Genomic DNA, 15,446 nt, shown 5'->3' with positions numbered 1-15,446 from the left:
GAGCCATCAGCCCAGAGCCTGACGCGGGGCTCGAACTCACGGACCGCGAGATCGTGACCTGGCTGAAGTCGGACGCTTAACCGACTGCGCCACCCAGGCGCCCCTAAATTGACTTTTTTTTAAGGAGATGCTACTATGGAACTGTGGCACGTCTTAAGATAGAGCCTGATATGGTGATGAGTATTTAATAAATATTTAAATAAGAATGCATTTCCCGTGTGACATGGTAATCATGAAAACACTAAGAGGTAAGACTTCCAAGTGGCTCTAGATGTTTACAGGTGGATCTATTTTGAACAAATGATCGCATCCAATTTAACACAACTGAAATCAGCAGGAGTTTCTCTGTTCACATGACTTCTCGCCTGGATACAGCCGTAAGGACAAAGTAGACATGAGTTGTGGGATGTGTCTGAGGTTCATATTTAAGATATGTATTCAAACGGTAAAGAAACAAACTATAGGGATTCATTCATGATCATGAAGGCACAGAGTATGACATTACTTTGAGATTATTCAGCAACTACTGACTGATGAGGGCAGAGTGTAACTCTGAAGTGCTCTTTCTCATTCCTATTTTCTAATGGTGGTGAATTACCTGATCTTTCCATCTCAATTCTTTCCTTTTTAGGGTATCATTACCAATTTCTCAATACATTTAACCTTGAGAGGTTCCTACTTGTCTGAGGAAAAGTTTTCAGGTAGGACTCTCTTCGGGTGACTCCATAGGGAGGCGGACACACGTCCTGCCAGGGTGCTGGGAGAGGCGGCCTGCACATCCTCCAGGTGGGAGGAGACTCCAGAACTAAATGCCCCCCCCCCCCCCCCCCGCTCCGCCCCCGGCCCCTCAGGGCACCCTGATGGGGCAGCTGTTCCTCTACACTCGTTCTACTGCTGAGCAGTGATCCACTCAGACTCTGGGTGAAGACCGATCGGTGAGTGGTGTTTCTCCCAGGACTCCGGACCACCAGCTACGAATCAGGGTAGAGGCCGGCTGTAGAGCAAGCTGTCACCCGTCTAGCCATGCCACCCAGGAGGGCTCCAAGGAGCAGACGGTCTCACTCCACAGGTGGTGGGGTCAGGCAAGGACATTTATGGCTGCAGGGGCCTCCTATTTCTTTCACAAACACTTTATCATAAGTGGAAGCAATACACTTATTTTTGTCATTTTACTTCCTAACACTGAAGATAAACATGCATAGATAGCATCACAGACCATCTGAAAGGGACAATAAAAGCACTGTTTTCTAATTCTTCACTTATCAATAAAAAAGCAGGCAGACTTCTATCTTAGTTGTATTTTTATAATCTCCCCAGTTTATTTTGAAAACAATCTTTTCTGCCACAAATCCATATGAATTTTAGATTAGTTACCTCAAAGTGCACAGAAGTTACCTGTATTTGTCTATAAATCAAACAAAGAAAGAATACTTAACGTATCAATATTTAAGCATTCCAACATAAAAGAACTTTTCCCAACTTTTTAATAATTTTTTCTCCACCTGAGCTCATCTACATTTGACATTTGGGTCACATAGCATTTAAAAGCAAAACCAGCATACAGTGACTTTCCTTCTGGATAGAATTAAATTTCCAGAGGCAAAATGGTTCAAATGGAAAGAAGCTGACTTCCCTGTGAAATAAACCGGACAGACAGACAAAAACTAGCAAGCATTAAATATTCTAAAGATGGACACCTAACTCTCTTTCCCACTTTCTACGTCAACGGTGTGCACTGTGAGCTGGGGTGAGCTCCCACGGATGGCCCGCTGGGCTGGATGGGGGCCCTGGCGAGAAGGGGTCATGAGACAGCGGAGGGCATCGTCCCCGTCAGTGGTCCGCAAACTCAGGGAGGAAGAGGCGGAGCTCGTGTGCCCACACGGCCTGAAGGGGATGCTGGAGGTCTCTGTGCTCTGGGGGTCGTGTCCCACGATTTTTGTAACCGGGGCAAAGTGGGAGTTCAACTCGTCAGGAACGCTTTGTGTACCCCACAAACTGGATGAAACATTTCTATTTATTTGCCAAATATAGTAACTGATTTCCATCTACAAGCATTTAAGAAACAGGGTCAACCGAAGAAGCAGCTGCGACCTCACTGTGGCTCCTGTGGGGCTCGCCGGGGGCCGGGGGCACGGGTGCGACATCAGCAGGCCTTCTCCAGGAAAGCTCTGCAGCACCTCACACACTGCTGGTAGACGGTCTCAAAGTCGGACTCGTTCCCCTGGAAGCACAGGGGGAAGAAGTGAAAGCCGCATGACAGAACGCCCTTAGGAGAGCCTCATCTGGTGCGGCACACGGCAGGGCAGGGCACGGCAGGGCAGGGCGCGCACAGGGGCTCATCTCTGTGCCACCGCCACACAGCAGCGTCACAACGGAAGAAGAGGTGTACTTACATAATAGGGGTCTTCAATAATAAGCTGTTTCTGTGGATCATAGCTCCCAAGGAGTTCAATTTTAGCTTTGCAGTTTTTAATTTGATTACTCTTTCTATTCAAGTCTCTGTAAAATTGAAACATGAACTTAGTTTGCTGATCTACGGTTTCAAGTTAAACAGGGACATCTGCTAGGGTTTTATGAAACATCCGTATCAAACCCCAGCAAGAGTGACCTGATTTAGAAAGGAAACCAAACCCTCGGTCGACCCGAGTGACCCTTCATGTGCCAGGGTGTCTGACTCAGGCGAGAGGGTTTGCAATAGCAGCACATTCTCACGAACACTCTGACGCACGATATGCGCTGCGAGCCGGGCAACGACTACATATGCCCTGTGAAACACATGTTGGAACGATTAAATCAAAAAGCTGCTACTTCAGAGACTAAGCCAGGGTGGCAGAACGGACCTCAAAGAGCCACGTGAACCAAGCGCCCCAGGGCCGCAGATCCCACCTCAGGTGTCCCGACACATGCACCGGGTCTCCCTGCGTAGCCCCTGCTCCTGCGTTTGCCCCTCCAGCCTCTGCCCAAGCTGCAGACACAGCTCTCCTGCCACCGCCTCCTCCGCTCCCACCGCGGCAAGAGCAGCGGCGACTTCCCAGGCTGCATCTTGATCGTTCCTCCGTTTAGTTAGCAACCCCCACTGAGCACCTAGGATGAGTCAGACCCCGTGCTAGCGAGGGGGAGGCAGACCCCTACAGCAAGCGAGCGAGCTGGCCTGAAGCGTGGGCTCCGCCAGCTCCGCCCCTGCGCTGGGTGCCCACCGACCCCCGGGACCGTGCCAGGAGACAGACCGCAGGAAGTTTCGGCCGGATACCGCTGATACGGTCAGTACCGTGTCAAGTGAGAAAAATGAGAACAAATCGCCGAAAAACAAAAATAGAAACCATGTATCTCAGTGATGTTCCTGATTCACCGAGACAACAGTAAGGCTGTGAATCCTATCTGTCCGCCACATGTGGAATACCTGTGAATTCGCACGGACTTAAGGCAGTAGGTCCCCGAGGCCACACTGAGGCCACGTCCCAGCCCTTCCGTGTGCTGGTGAGTGCTGACGGCAGCAGGCGGCTGCGGTCTTGGTTCTCAGCGTATTAACACGAAGTCAGTAAAGCTGGCTGTGTGACGAGGGTCGCAGTGCCCTGGGCTTACAACTGGGAGTTCTTCCTACTCTCTTGGCTCACCTAACCTGCAGTGGCTTCAAATTTCTAATGTGCATTGTATTCACTTATTTTGGGCATGACCACATTGTATCATGTTGTTTGTTAGGTGTAATTCTGTGTTAGCACACGCAGTCCACACTAGACCCTGCGGCCCCGGGGGCAGGCGGCATGAACGTTTTCTCCTCAGCGTTCCCCGGCACCTGGCACTGTGCCAGGCGCACACATCTCAAGAAACACCGGATTCCTTGCTGCCCAAATGCATGCATGTCCCCTGGGGTTCAACAGACACGTAAGGAGATGGGGCACCGTGGGGACTGCGGCTCACGTGAGACCCACAACAGGCTCTGCTGAGGGAAGCTGAGCTCAAACCCCCCCCAGCTCGGCCTGCGCCAGCTGTGAACCCGGGACCCACCCTCTCGGTGCCTCTCCGATTCGACGCGGAACGACGATGTGCAGGGCCCACAACGAACCACATCAGTTGGCCACTGTTACCTAATACCCCAGCCTGTCTGCTTCTGCTTTTCAATCAGTTAAGGCAATCAACAATTTAAACAGAGTGAAAAGTTTCCTTGTTGCTGACTTTCCTCAGTCTTCCTTGCTGCAGGATGGGGGACAGCAGGTATGGGGAGGTTAAGAGGAGAAACACAGTGAAACACCGGTGGCCCAGGAATCACTACAGAGGTGACAGCTTTACCCCACCCTCTGGCAAAACCAGCAATGCCTGACGCGGACCAGGCTGTCCCTTATCTGAGGGCGTGTCTCTTGGTAAACACTCCGGGGAGACAATTCTCAGTTACCTTCTGGTCTCTTACTATTGTAAACAGGTAATTGTATATATTGTGACCATCATTTCTATGAAAACTTTACTAAAAAAGTCACTTTAGACAAATTATCTGACCTATTATTAAATCGAGAGTTGAGTAAAAATACCCTTAAAGCATGAGATTACCTTAGATTGCTTTCATCCATACAAAGTATATAATCAAACGTGGCAAAGTCTTCCTTGGTAACCTAAAATTAAATAAGAAGTCAAAAAACAGTGTTTATAACAATCAAGTCTAGAGGACCCAAAGCAGTACAAAAAAATTTTGCTGTGTTTGAATTTGGTACCCAATTAAGTTAAATAATTTAGGGTACTTTAAAGTTAGAGTTAACCTATTTTGTAATATTGTATCGCAAAGAGATTTTATACTATTAAGTTCCTTGGAATAACAGTAACATAGTATAATATGTAAACAAAGTTTATACTTCATCTGCGATTTCTTAGTGACAAAGTATAATTCACTTCACATATTAAAATGTCCTACGTCCACCCCCCCTCAGTGTTTTACTCTATTTTTCCTTGTGCAGGAACACAATATCCTAGGCCCCAGTGACAAACACCAAACTATAGAGATGGATGGCTGTCCCTGTGGGGCCCTGTGCAGGGCAGGTAACACGCCAGAGGAGATATAAACCAGGCCAGGCCAGGCCAGGCAGAGAGTTCTGGGGGAGGGAGGAAGATATACGTTAAGTAACGTGTTCAGAGAAGAGTCCCTAAGAAGGAAATCTGTGAGTAACTGTATGTAGGACTTGGCTCTCCCGTGAGAACCCATGATCTGAGACACAAGAAAGGATGCCACTCGGTACTTTTACCGATTCTAACCTGAAAACTTACAAGTTTTCCAACATCACACTCTATCAACGGAAGCCCACTACAATGTAAATGGGAAAATTATTTTAAGATTTTTAACTATTATAAATAATGATGCAATAAGAAAGAAAGGAACATAAACAGGTCACGAAATGAAGGTGAAAATAATTTCTAAGAATGTAATTTCTCAACAATAATCTTCCGCTCTAAAAAAATCCTCTAAAATACAGGAGTACCAGGAAACTCAAAAATAAGATATCAAAACCCTGGTTAAACAGAGCAATGATGCTATTTAACAGCCAGTGTAGTGAACGAATAATAAATATGCTCCTTATTCTGTTAAAAATGTAAGTTTTGGCTGTTAGTATGCACTTGATTAGTTTCTGATACAATGTGTTACTCAAGTGCTGAGGACTACAGGTTGTTAACATTCCCAAGGTACTATGTTATTTCAAGTTCTATTAGAACAAATACTACACGCTATTTTCACAAAACGGTTTTATGAGAAATTTAATTTAGGATCAAATATTAACATTACTTTTAATTTTAGAATTATTGCAAGTATAGATAAGACAGTCTGAGAACTGACATCTACCTATAAAATGCATACATGTTTAGATATTAAAATACTTGAGAAAGAATAAGAAAACCTCTAATTAATATCTTATAAAAAGCCATTTGGGGGTGCCTGGGTGGCTTGATCAGTTAAGCGTCCGACTTCGGCTCAGGTCATGATCTCACGGTCTGTGAGTTCGAGCCCCATGTCGGGCTTTGTGCTGACAGCTCAGACCCTGGAGCCTGTTTCAGATTCTCTGTCTCCCTCTCTCTCTGCCCTCCCCTGTTCATGCTCTGTCTCTCTCTGTCTCAAAAATAAATAAACGTTAAAAAAAAAAAAAAAAGCCATTTGTGTGCTCCTGTGACGAGGTTTTGAGAGGCCAGAACCCCAAAAGGAGTCCCCGCCATGGGTTATGCGTGGCAATATTTACCACTGAATATTAAATATTTAATACCACTATTAAAAAATGAAAATGGTGAAGAGTGGCCTATTCTGTATTTCTGCAAATCTCTGTAATGTCTGCTTCCTGGAGGACAGACAGGTTCTCCTCTGCGTGTCTGTTACCTGATGTGCAACATGCTGAGTGCGAGTGCACAGTGAACCCAGCCTCACACAACATAAAGGTAGTATTTTCACGGCCACTATAGATAACTGTGGATGCTCTGTGATACTAAAACTCAGTAGTGGTAGTTTCTTAAAGGTTACTTGCAATATAGAACATGGAAACATATCAGTAAATTTTTATTACTTTGTTCAAGTCTACTGGTCAGTCTGACACCTTGAATGGACTCCTTAGCATGTCCATTTTTTTTTAAGTTTACTTATTTATTTTGAGAGAGACAGAGACAGCACGAGTAGGGGAGGGGGAGAGAGAGGGGGACAGAGAATCTGAAGCAGGCTCCACACTGTCAATGTGGAGCCCAATATGGGGCTCGAACTCACAAACCGTGAGATGGTGACCGGAACAGAATCGAGAGACAGACACTTAAGCGCCTGAGCCACCCAGGCGCCCCTACGCATGTACCATTTTGACCTCATGGACACTTTGCGAATTTGAGGGCAGGGATTCTCAAAGAGGGGGGCAGATGGCAATGTCTGTGGACATCCTGATTGTTATGATGGAGAGGAAAGGGGTGCTCCAGTATCTAGTGGGCAGAGACCAAGGACGCTGCTGAACATCCCAGACCACAGCTGTCAGTACCGCCAAGGTGGAGAGCATACTCTAGATGCGGAGAAGCCTGGGCAAAGGGCCACTGCTGGAAAAGAGAAGCTCCAAGGACCAGGGAGCAGAGAAAAACTGGACAGAAGGGCTGACGAGACAAAGACCCCAGAGAGCAGCGAACCTGACGCTCAGAAGCTTTCTTCTCAAACCATTTGCCACATTCTTAAACGACTCACGGCAAAAAGCTAAGAAGCCCCAGGAGGAGGCTGCAGCTACTCAGGGAGGTGGCAGCTGCCAAAGAGGGGCCCTCGGTACACTCCTGGAAGGTTCCACAGAGGAGGGACCAGTCCCTCAAGGCCCAGCCTCACAGGGGGACCGACAGTCCATCACAGCCCAGGCCTCATAGGGGGGACCAGTCTACCACAGTCCAGGCCTCACAGTCCAGGCCTCACAGGGGGACCGGTCCATCACAGCACAAACCTCACAGAGCCACGACCAGCCTGTGAGAAGGGTAGAAAACGGAGAAGATGACGTAAGAAACTTATGTTCAAAATACACGTAAGCTGAACCTCTGAAGAGAAAGCCGAGAAGAAAACGTAAAAAGAAAGTAACGAGAATTTTCCAAAACTAACAGAAACCACCACGAGGCAAATTCAGGAAGCATACTTTGGCTTACCATAGTAAAAGTGCTGGAAACAAAGAATCCATAAGGAAAAACCTAAAGACAGCAGAGGAAAATAGAGCAATTTCAAAAAACAGAGACAACTGATTCGATGAATCCAGCCAAACCATTAAAGCAGAAATACTATCAATATTTGACCAACTTAGGAGAGCAGAGAAGGGAGGAACATCGCCCGGCCCGTCTCAGGAGGCTACACAACTGGGACGTGTGTGCTGCTGGGTGTGCCCCCCACCCAGGCCTTCCCCAGCAGAACCCTGTAGGTGCTCACCGTGGCATCGCCGACCTAGAAACGCCGCGAGCGCCCATCCGCGGTGGGACGGACACGACTGCGTCGCGACTGTGAACGGCCCCGAAGCGAGAGCAGGGGACCACCGGAGAACCTCCCAGAGAGGAAGGCCCACAGAAAGAGCACACGCTACAGGTCCCACGGCCACAGACATAAAAGGTGGCAAGAATCTGAGCGGTGACCTCTGCAGTGGGGGGAGCGGCCCAGGCCCCAAGGACCACGGACGGCCACGCACGGTCAGGGCTCTGCTGAGAAAAATGTCTAACAAACCAAACGTCCCCACAGACTAACCAGATGTGCGTTCACACACTCAAAAACAAACGAAGCACCCTAAATACATTTATTAAACCCAGGTGGAAAATATTGGGAAAACTAAAATTTTAAGCAATATGACAGAATAGTTCTCACACAGATAGTGACAACCGCTAAAAGAAAGCCTGTAAACAATCACAAGATGCTAAAAGGTAACAAAGACCTGAGGGGATGCTAATTTGCAAAGCAAATCTCACCGGTGTTACCAACCAGACCAAAAAAAAAAAAAAAAAATCATCCTTGAGAAAATTTTCTTAAAAGCACCAGGGAAAAATAAAAAAGCAAAACAAACAAACAAACAACAGATGATGTGTGAATATTATTCCTAAAACCAGCAATTACAATTCTCCTTTCAAAATTTAAAGTTTCTAGCTTTGTTTTTTAAGACGTGTATTTAAATTCTTCATTTGTACCCCAAATTATATACTCGTATACAAAAAATAATCCAGTCTTAAAAACAGAAAACATGAATGTGTGACGGCCCATAATTATGAAGGACTTCAAAATCAGCAGGTTCTGTCAACCCTGGAGATTAGAAGGACATGTGATACAAAAAATGTTTTCCTGGGGCGCCTGGGTGGTTCAGTCGGTTGAGCATCTGACTTCGGCTCAGGTCACGATCTCGCAGTTGATGAGTTCGAGCCCCAGGTAGGGCTCTGTGCTGATGGCTGGGAGCCTGCTTCAGATTCTGTGTCTCCCTCTCTCTCTCTGCCCCTCCCCTGCCCATGCTCTCTCTCTGTCTCAAAAATAAATGAAAAACATTAAAAAAAAATGTTTCCTGTCCAATGAAAATTCCATTTAAGAAAACGTCAGGCCCTTAAGGAAGTTAATAACTTAAATAGTAAACTGTTAAACACACAATCAGCTAAAAGCCAGAAATGAGCAGTTCACAGATTCCAGAGTAAACTTATCTAAGCCAATATAACGTGCATACCCCTGGCTTCTGAGACATCACTAATGCACCAGAAGTGTTTCTACGGCACTTTTGCGAATTTTCTGGCTCACACCTCTGTATGTTTTTATTAAAACAAACAAATAAGCCAATGATCAAATTCCTGTTCTACCACTTTGAAGCTGGGTGACCTTTGATAAGTATTTTCTCTCCAGAACTCAGTTTCTTTATCTGCAAAATGGGTTTACCAAAGACTCCCTTCCCTAACAAGGTAATGGAGAGGACAAAAATTGAGATGATCAAAATTAAAAATACAACGCTGTATGGCAAAGCAATTTGAAAAGCTTTAAGTAAAGACATGATTTAGTATAACAATGACTAAAGAGTCTTTGTCCTGTCTTATACAAGGTTCTCCTCCAAACGCGAAGACTAAATTATGGCTCTCACACTGCCAGCCATACTTCTAAATACGTATGTTTGACAAGTGATTTTCAAAACATTCAGTGGCTTCTCATTTTAAAGGCTATGTACACAGCCTGTACATTTTGTTAGGTTGGATACAAAAAGAAGTTAGAATATTTAGCCAGATGTTTTAAAAATCCAATGAATTCTCCATAAAATAATCACAGTGATAAAGTAGCTTCTCCACGTAACAATGTATGAAGCATTTTGTACCAGAAATGAAGCAGATCTCTTTAGCAACTAGTCCTTGTGGTTGTGGAAGGTTCCAGAGCACACACCTGCAGCAGCCTGCTAGCGAGGGAGCACCACGAGCCTGCCCTGAGCCCTGACGGCTCACTGATGCTGTGGCATGGAACCCTCACAGTCTCCCCTGTGGTTATGCAAGAGTCCAGAACTGTGCAGCTCAGCTAGCCGCTTACCAGTTCCAGGGGGCTACTCAAATAAGTTAACACGTAAACTCCACTTCCTCTGTCACACTGGCCGTATTTCAAATGTACCACAGCCTTTACTGGCTTCCACACCGTCTGAGCGGACACAGGAGGGTTTACTGCCCAGCACTCCAGACTCTGAACCCAGGAGTCCAACCGCTGGGATCAGTAACACCCCACATTTCTAAGACACTTCACAGTAGAAAATACATTGTTGTATATGTTCTAGTACTTTATTCTAGCAACAAACTTGGAATGTAACCAGACTAGTCACCAGGAAGATCTCAGAAAATAAAAAGGAGATTCTAACTCCAGCCCTTAGGGAGGGCTCTCTCCAGTATCAATTGCGTGATGATACGTGTATTTCGCTAAGTAAATTCCAAGATCACGCACATCTTTCAGAACTGTGGAGTCAGCAGCGAAACAAGAAGGACACACTGTGGCTACTTAACCGGGCCTGAAATAACTGCTCATGCACACGCCAGTGTGGTTAAGCCTCTCACAACTTCACAAGTCACGGGACACCAGTAATAGAAATTAAATGAGAACTCTGCTACCTGTCGTGCTTTATGGGCTGTGCTAATGCCATGATTTCTGAGGCAGCTCACAGCTCTTGGATCTGGTGACCGGCCCACGTTCCAGTCAGAAACAGCGCCGCTGTCAATGACCCACTGCAACACAGAACACACATGTGCACTTTCAAGTTCCGATACGGTACCTGCCGGGCAACGTGAGTCATGGGAATACCATGCTTCCTCATGCAGTTCTGCCCTCGATAGTCAGGAGGGTTCCCTATTTCATATGTGGATGTCGCTGCACTGTCTATCCTCCACTGCAGGAGAAAAAAAGAATTTTTTTCACAATTTTCTGCCCCAAAGGCATTCGGGTTGGCCTCTTTAAGACAGAGAATGGTACTTACGTTATCTGAAAGATTTTGCTCAGTTACAAGCTTTCTGAAAACTGCTTCTGCAATGGGTGATCGGCAGATGTTACCTTGAAAAGAGGGAGTGCAGAAAGTGGGCATCAGGTCTGATGCAAGGGCAGATGCTGGATCCCCGCAAGCACTTCACCCCGACACCCAGCAACGGCACCTCCCCCAGGAGAGACCGCTGAATGGCAGGACCTCTGGGGAACAGCCGGTCACTCTCCATCTGTCCAGGTGCTCAAAGTACAAATAGCCAAGATGTCAGAAAAACAATTACCGCCCAAATCATCGTTTTCCAGGTTGCTATCAGTAGCCCAGAAGTGAGTCGTGAAACCAATGAAGTGGGTTGCAAGGAGCCTACTTTAAAATGAAATACAGTAGCATTAAAGATACGGATATCCAAGTATATCGCACATAAGGAGGGATCCTGTTTCATAAGATACACAAACAAGTGGATTCAGCCATAACGGTAGTTCAGCACAAGATTTCACTGCACGGTCTGTTGCAGGGCCTGCCCCAGTGCCACGGAGCCGGCCGGCTGAAGCAAGGCCGCTGCCCTCCGGGCCAGCAAGTCTGCTCGGAACTTCCGACATCGGCTGCAAGCTCAGGGACCCCCAGGGCCACCCTCGCTTCAGAGCAGCCAGCTACAGACTCAGGGTCCCCACAAGTGCAATAATTCTCTAGAAGAACACGAAAAACTCAGGAAAATGCTAGACTTGGGATTATAGGTTTATAACAAAAAGATTCAAGGCAGAACCAGCCAGAGTTAGAAAGCAGAGGGCAGATTCTGGAGGAGTTTCACACGTGAAGCTTTCTGGTCCTTGGGCACGTGTCACTTTCTCGTCATCCGTGTGGGACAATACCCAGGGCACTGGGGCTTAGCTCACCAGAGCTCCAGTGCCAAGGGCTCACTGAGTGTCATTAAGTAGTCGTGACTGATGAAACTATGGGCCTGAAGCTGAACTCATTCTCTGGCTGCCCCCCACAAGTGCTCACACCCCCAACCAGACTCCCCCTCTCAGTATAAACTGCACAGGGACCTCCTGGAGTAACAAAACACTATTACCATAGGGAATTCCAAGAGGTTGTACGTTACCACCCAGGACCCGGGACAAAGGCCAGGGAGGGCCTAATTCCTTACTACACTGGGGGAAAAGATAAAAGACATAAAATCTACTCTCAAAATACTTCTACATGTGCCAAGCAATGTGTTACAGAAAACTCAGAGTTAGCTATAGCAAAACAAGAAAACAAATGTGGACAGACAAGCAGTATACCACAGAAGCACAGGAAATTAAAGATTCTAAAAGCATAAACAAGATAGTAAGAAATTTCTTACCAGGAAAAAAAAAAAAAGGAAGATGGAAGGGAGGAGAAGGACCTTTCCGGGCATTTAAGTTAAGGGTTGTCTGAATAAGAGAGCAGTGAATGTGTGCTGGAAGGCCTGGTTACAAGGACCTTAACTGTGCCCGGGAGGTGGGCCCAGCAGGTCCAGTGGGAAGGAACGTCCAACAAACATACTCTGCACGTGTCCCACACAGGAGCCCAGCGCTGTGCAGGGCCTGAGGACAAAGGCTCTTCTCACAGTCAGGCAGACAACTGCAAGACACTCAGCCCACAGAGGTCAGCACGGAAACACTAGGACTAGACAGGAACGGAGTTAACAAAACACACACCACTTGACGCATATTAGAATCTTGGGGTTTGTGTTAAGCATGTAGAATTGGATCTTGTAGAATGTTGTGAAGCACAACTAATTCCCCATTACATGAAACCGACACTGACTTTACTACAATCTTCTTCAGTTTCCACGTTAGTCTTCAATCTAATAACGTACTTATAATATTTTTCCCCCATAAAGATTGTGGTTTCCACAGCAGTGAACAAAATCTGTCAACCACTCAACCATGAAGGGGAAGACAGGAATTGATCCCCAATGTCCTCTGTAAGCTAGTTTGTACTGTGAAGTTTTTCCTTTACACATTCTGAATTTTGTAGAGTTTTTAAAACAAGTATCATCCCCACTATGTTAATTATTGTAAGGCTCTGATAGATGTGTAATTGTTTTACTTGTCCCCATGTACCCTGGGAATACTTCTAAAGAGCAACCACTCGACTCAATTTAAGACAACCCTTGTTATTTTGAAACTCTAGAATAGATGCTTACAATCTCACATCTAAAGACATAATTAAGACTAGTCTCACCCCTTTACAAATAATTATTAAACAGCTTAGTTTCCCCACAAGACAAAGCCTAGGGTTATTTACTGCCTTAAAGTTAAGGCATATTCACCCAAAATTACTTTTTTTTCCCAGAGAGTTCTATTTACAGCAAGGTATGAATAAGTATAGATGGGGAAAAATTACTACTACAAAAATTAGAAGTCATACTACTTATAAAATCAGCAGAATCCTGCTTCCTTGTAACTTGCTCTCTTTACTTCAAAGGTTGATATCACCAATTATTTAAAAACAGAGCTCATGAGTAAAACACAGTAATGCAGGTTTCATCTATGGAAAAGTTCTAAAAACTTAAAATGTCATCTTCAGATTTCTTTGGAAAAAAGATCTGTGAAGTCTCAAGTTTTGTTTTGTTTTTTTTTTTTTTTCCCAAATTAGGCAGATAATTCATACTCGTACTGCACACCTTTAGCTCAAGGACTGAGACTCACAAAAGAAAAAAATGAAATTCTCCAAGGGTAGGGGCTGTGTCTCTTACCTTGAGCCACCCCCCCCCCCCCCCCCGGTGTACCGCACAAATGAAGTATCAATAAACATCAATTAATTGTTGGAAAGAGGTAATCTGGCACCACTAATGTTATCATTTCCAACCACACTGGCGGTGGCACAAACACCAGTGCCTTCGACAGTAAGGCACCATCTCTACCGCACAAAACATGGAACGTTCAATCATCTTTCCAAACTAAGCACTGCAGTTCTTTCTTGCCATTAGCCTTACCAATGAAAACATCTGACAGTTCTCTCTACACTTCAGTGTGAAAAGAGCCTCACAATTAAATGCTTTGAAGGAATACATTTTTTACATTTCAAAAACATACCATTCTTATTGCTCTAAGTACAGGCCATCATGGGAAAAGGCCTTCATCAGGCCCTCAAGTCTGCCCAGAACTTGACCCCTCCCCCGCCCCCACCAGTGAGGCCCTCTCTGGTCCAGCACATGCCCCTCTGCACCCCTGGTCTCACCCCTCCCCAGTGTAATCTCAACACAGCAGCTGAACACTTCTTTCTAAGTGTCCCTCTGCTCAATGGCTTAATCCTCCAGTGGCCTGTGTCCTTCAGAGTAAGCCCACGTCCTCACAGGCCTCACCAGATCTGTCCTGTGTAGGCCCTAAAACAGCATCTAAAAACTAGGATTCATTGCTCATCACCTTTATTATGTATGGCTCCCGGAGCCAAGAATAATTTTTACCTTTTTAAACAGTTAAAAAAACTCAAAAGTAGAATAATACCTTGTGACACGAGAAAATTCAATGGAATTCAATTGGAATTCAAATTGCAGTGTCCATAAAGTTATACTGGAACACAGCCAAATGTTATTGCTTATGTATTGTCTAGGTCTGCTTGTGAAAAGTACCAAATATTTACTTTCTGGCTCTTCACATAAGGGGTTCACAGACTCCTGCCCCCGAGCACTCATTTTATGTAAGGAATTCGCTTTCCTATGCATCCAGAATGGTTCTAGTTATGTATTCATGGTGGCATTCAAATTACCTTCAAGAGCCTTCAGGTACAGAGGAAGATCTGGCTGAAAAGGCTCCTGGGTCTCCAGGCCAGTGTTTCCCTGCCAATATGAACGGGACCAGCACTCTCACCGCAAAACTGTCCACCCACTTTCTCCTGGGCCAGAACACTTTTCCAAAGATCCAAGGCTTGTGTTCTCACCTCTTCCAAGTCTTTGCCCAAATGTCACCTTATAGATGAGGCCATCCCTGACCCAGTCTTGCAGAGCGGGCCGGGCAGGTGAGAGGGGTCATGGAAGAGAAAGGACCTCGCTAGGAGAGTGGGCTGGGCACGGGAGGGGAGCCGGCTAGGAGAGCGGGCCCAGCAGGTGCGCGGCGCGGAGAAACAGCCCCGGGGCGCTCCATCCCACCCTCCCCGCCCTCCTCCCGATCGCGGTCCCTGGCCCAGCGACGAACCCCAGACGACACGAGACCCACCCCGACCCTTCGGGAAAGCCAGAATGGGGCTAGATCACTTCGGCTCACCCAGACACACGAACAGCACAGACTTGGACACCGGCTCGGCCATCTTCCCGCGCTCACACCCAGGCGCCCACTGAGCGCGTAGGGACTTCTCCCGCGCAACGCAGGCGCACCTCGAGCGTCCGCCCTCCGCGCCTGCGCAGTCCTGCCTCCCTGGGCAAGGGTCCGGGCCGTGCGCCTGCGCAGTACGAAGGCGGAGGGCGGAGCGTCACTGGAGGACGGAAGAGGTTCCGCGGTGAGGGGGCGGTGTGGGGGCGGGGCCCGGGGGGGAGGTCAGGAGGCGGAGGAGGGG

General features: G+C 46.6%; 1 protein-coding gene across 3 annotated transcripts; it reads right to left on the bottom strand.

The window, feature by feature from the left end:
• Window positions 1-1,290: 1,290 nt before the first annotated feature.
• Window positions 1,291-15,262, bottom strand: ACP1 (acid phosphatase 1). 3 transcript variants are annotated; one of them, XM_040495942.1, is made up of 6 exons: window positions 15,158-15,262; window positions 10,926-10,999; window positions 10,725-10,838; window positions 4,543-4,604; window positions 2,394-2,499; window positions 1,291-2,221 (listed from the first exon to the last, which is right to left on the bottom strand). In XM_040495942.1, exons 1-6 carry the CDS (start codon window positions 15,198-15,200, stop codon window positions 2,144-2,146), a joined length of 477 nt encoding a protein of 158 aa, XP_040351876.1. In that variant the 5' UTR covers window positions 15,201-15,262; the 3' UTR covers window positions 1,291-2,143. The 3 variants fall into 3 exon arrangements, with proteins under 3 accessions (XP_040351876.1, XP_040351877.1, XP_040351878.1); XM_040495943.1 differs by lacking the exon at window positions 10,725-10,838 and adding an exon at window positions 10,564-10,677; XM_040495944.1 differs by lacking the exons at window positions 1,291-2,221; window positions 2,394-2,499 and having other exon boundaries at window positions 4,558-4,604; window positions 10,564-10,838.
• Between the last annotated feature and the right edge of the window lie 184 nt (window positions 15,263-15,446).

Source organism: Herpailurus yagouaroundi, unplaced genomic scaffold, assembly GCF_014898765.1.
Source record: "Herpailurus yagouaroundi ecotype Mexico unplaced genomic scaffold, PumYag 188, whole genome shotgun sequence".
NCBI classification, from domain to species: Eukaryota; Metazoa; Chordata; class Mammalia; order Carnivora; family Felidae; genus Herpailurus; species Herpailurus yagouaroundi.
The sequence above is the reverse complement of the archived record's forward strand: the minus strand, read 5'-3'. Positions and strand labels throughout refer to the sequence as shown.

Bases quoted from the DNA above. Each gene is read 5' to 3' on its own strand.
- ACP1 (XM_040495942.1), bottom strand. From the start codon at position 15,200: ATGGCCGAGCCGGTGTCCAAGTCTGTGCTGTTCGTGTGTCTGG. The intron at 10,839-10,925 runs GTAAGTACCATT...TTTCTCCTGCAG, and splicing joins AGCAAAATCTTTCAGATAAC to TGGAGGATAGACAGTGCAGC. The intron at 2,500-4,542 runs GTAATCTCATGC...TCAATTTTACAG, and splicing joins ATGGATGAAAGCAATCTAAG to AGACTTGAATAGAAAGAGTA.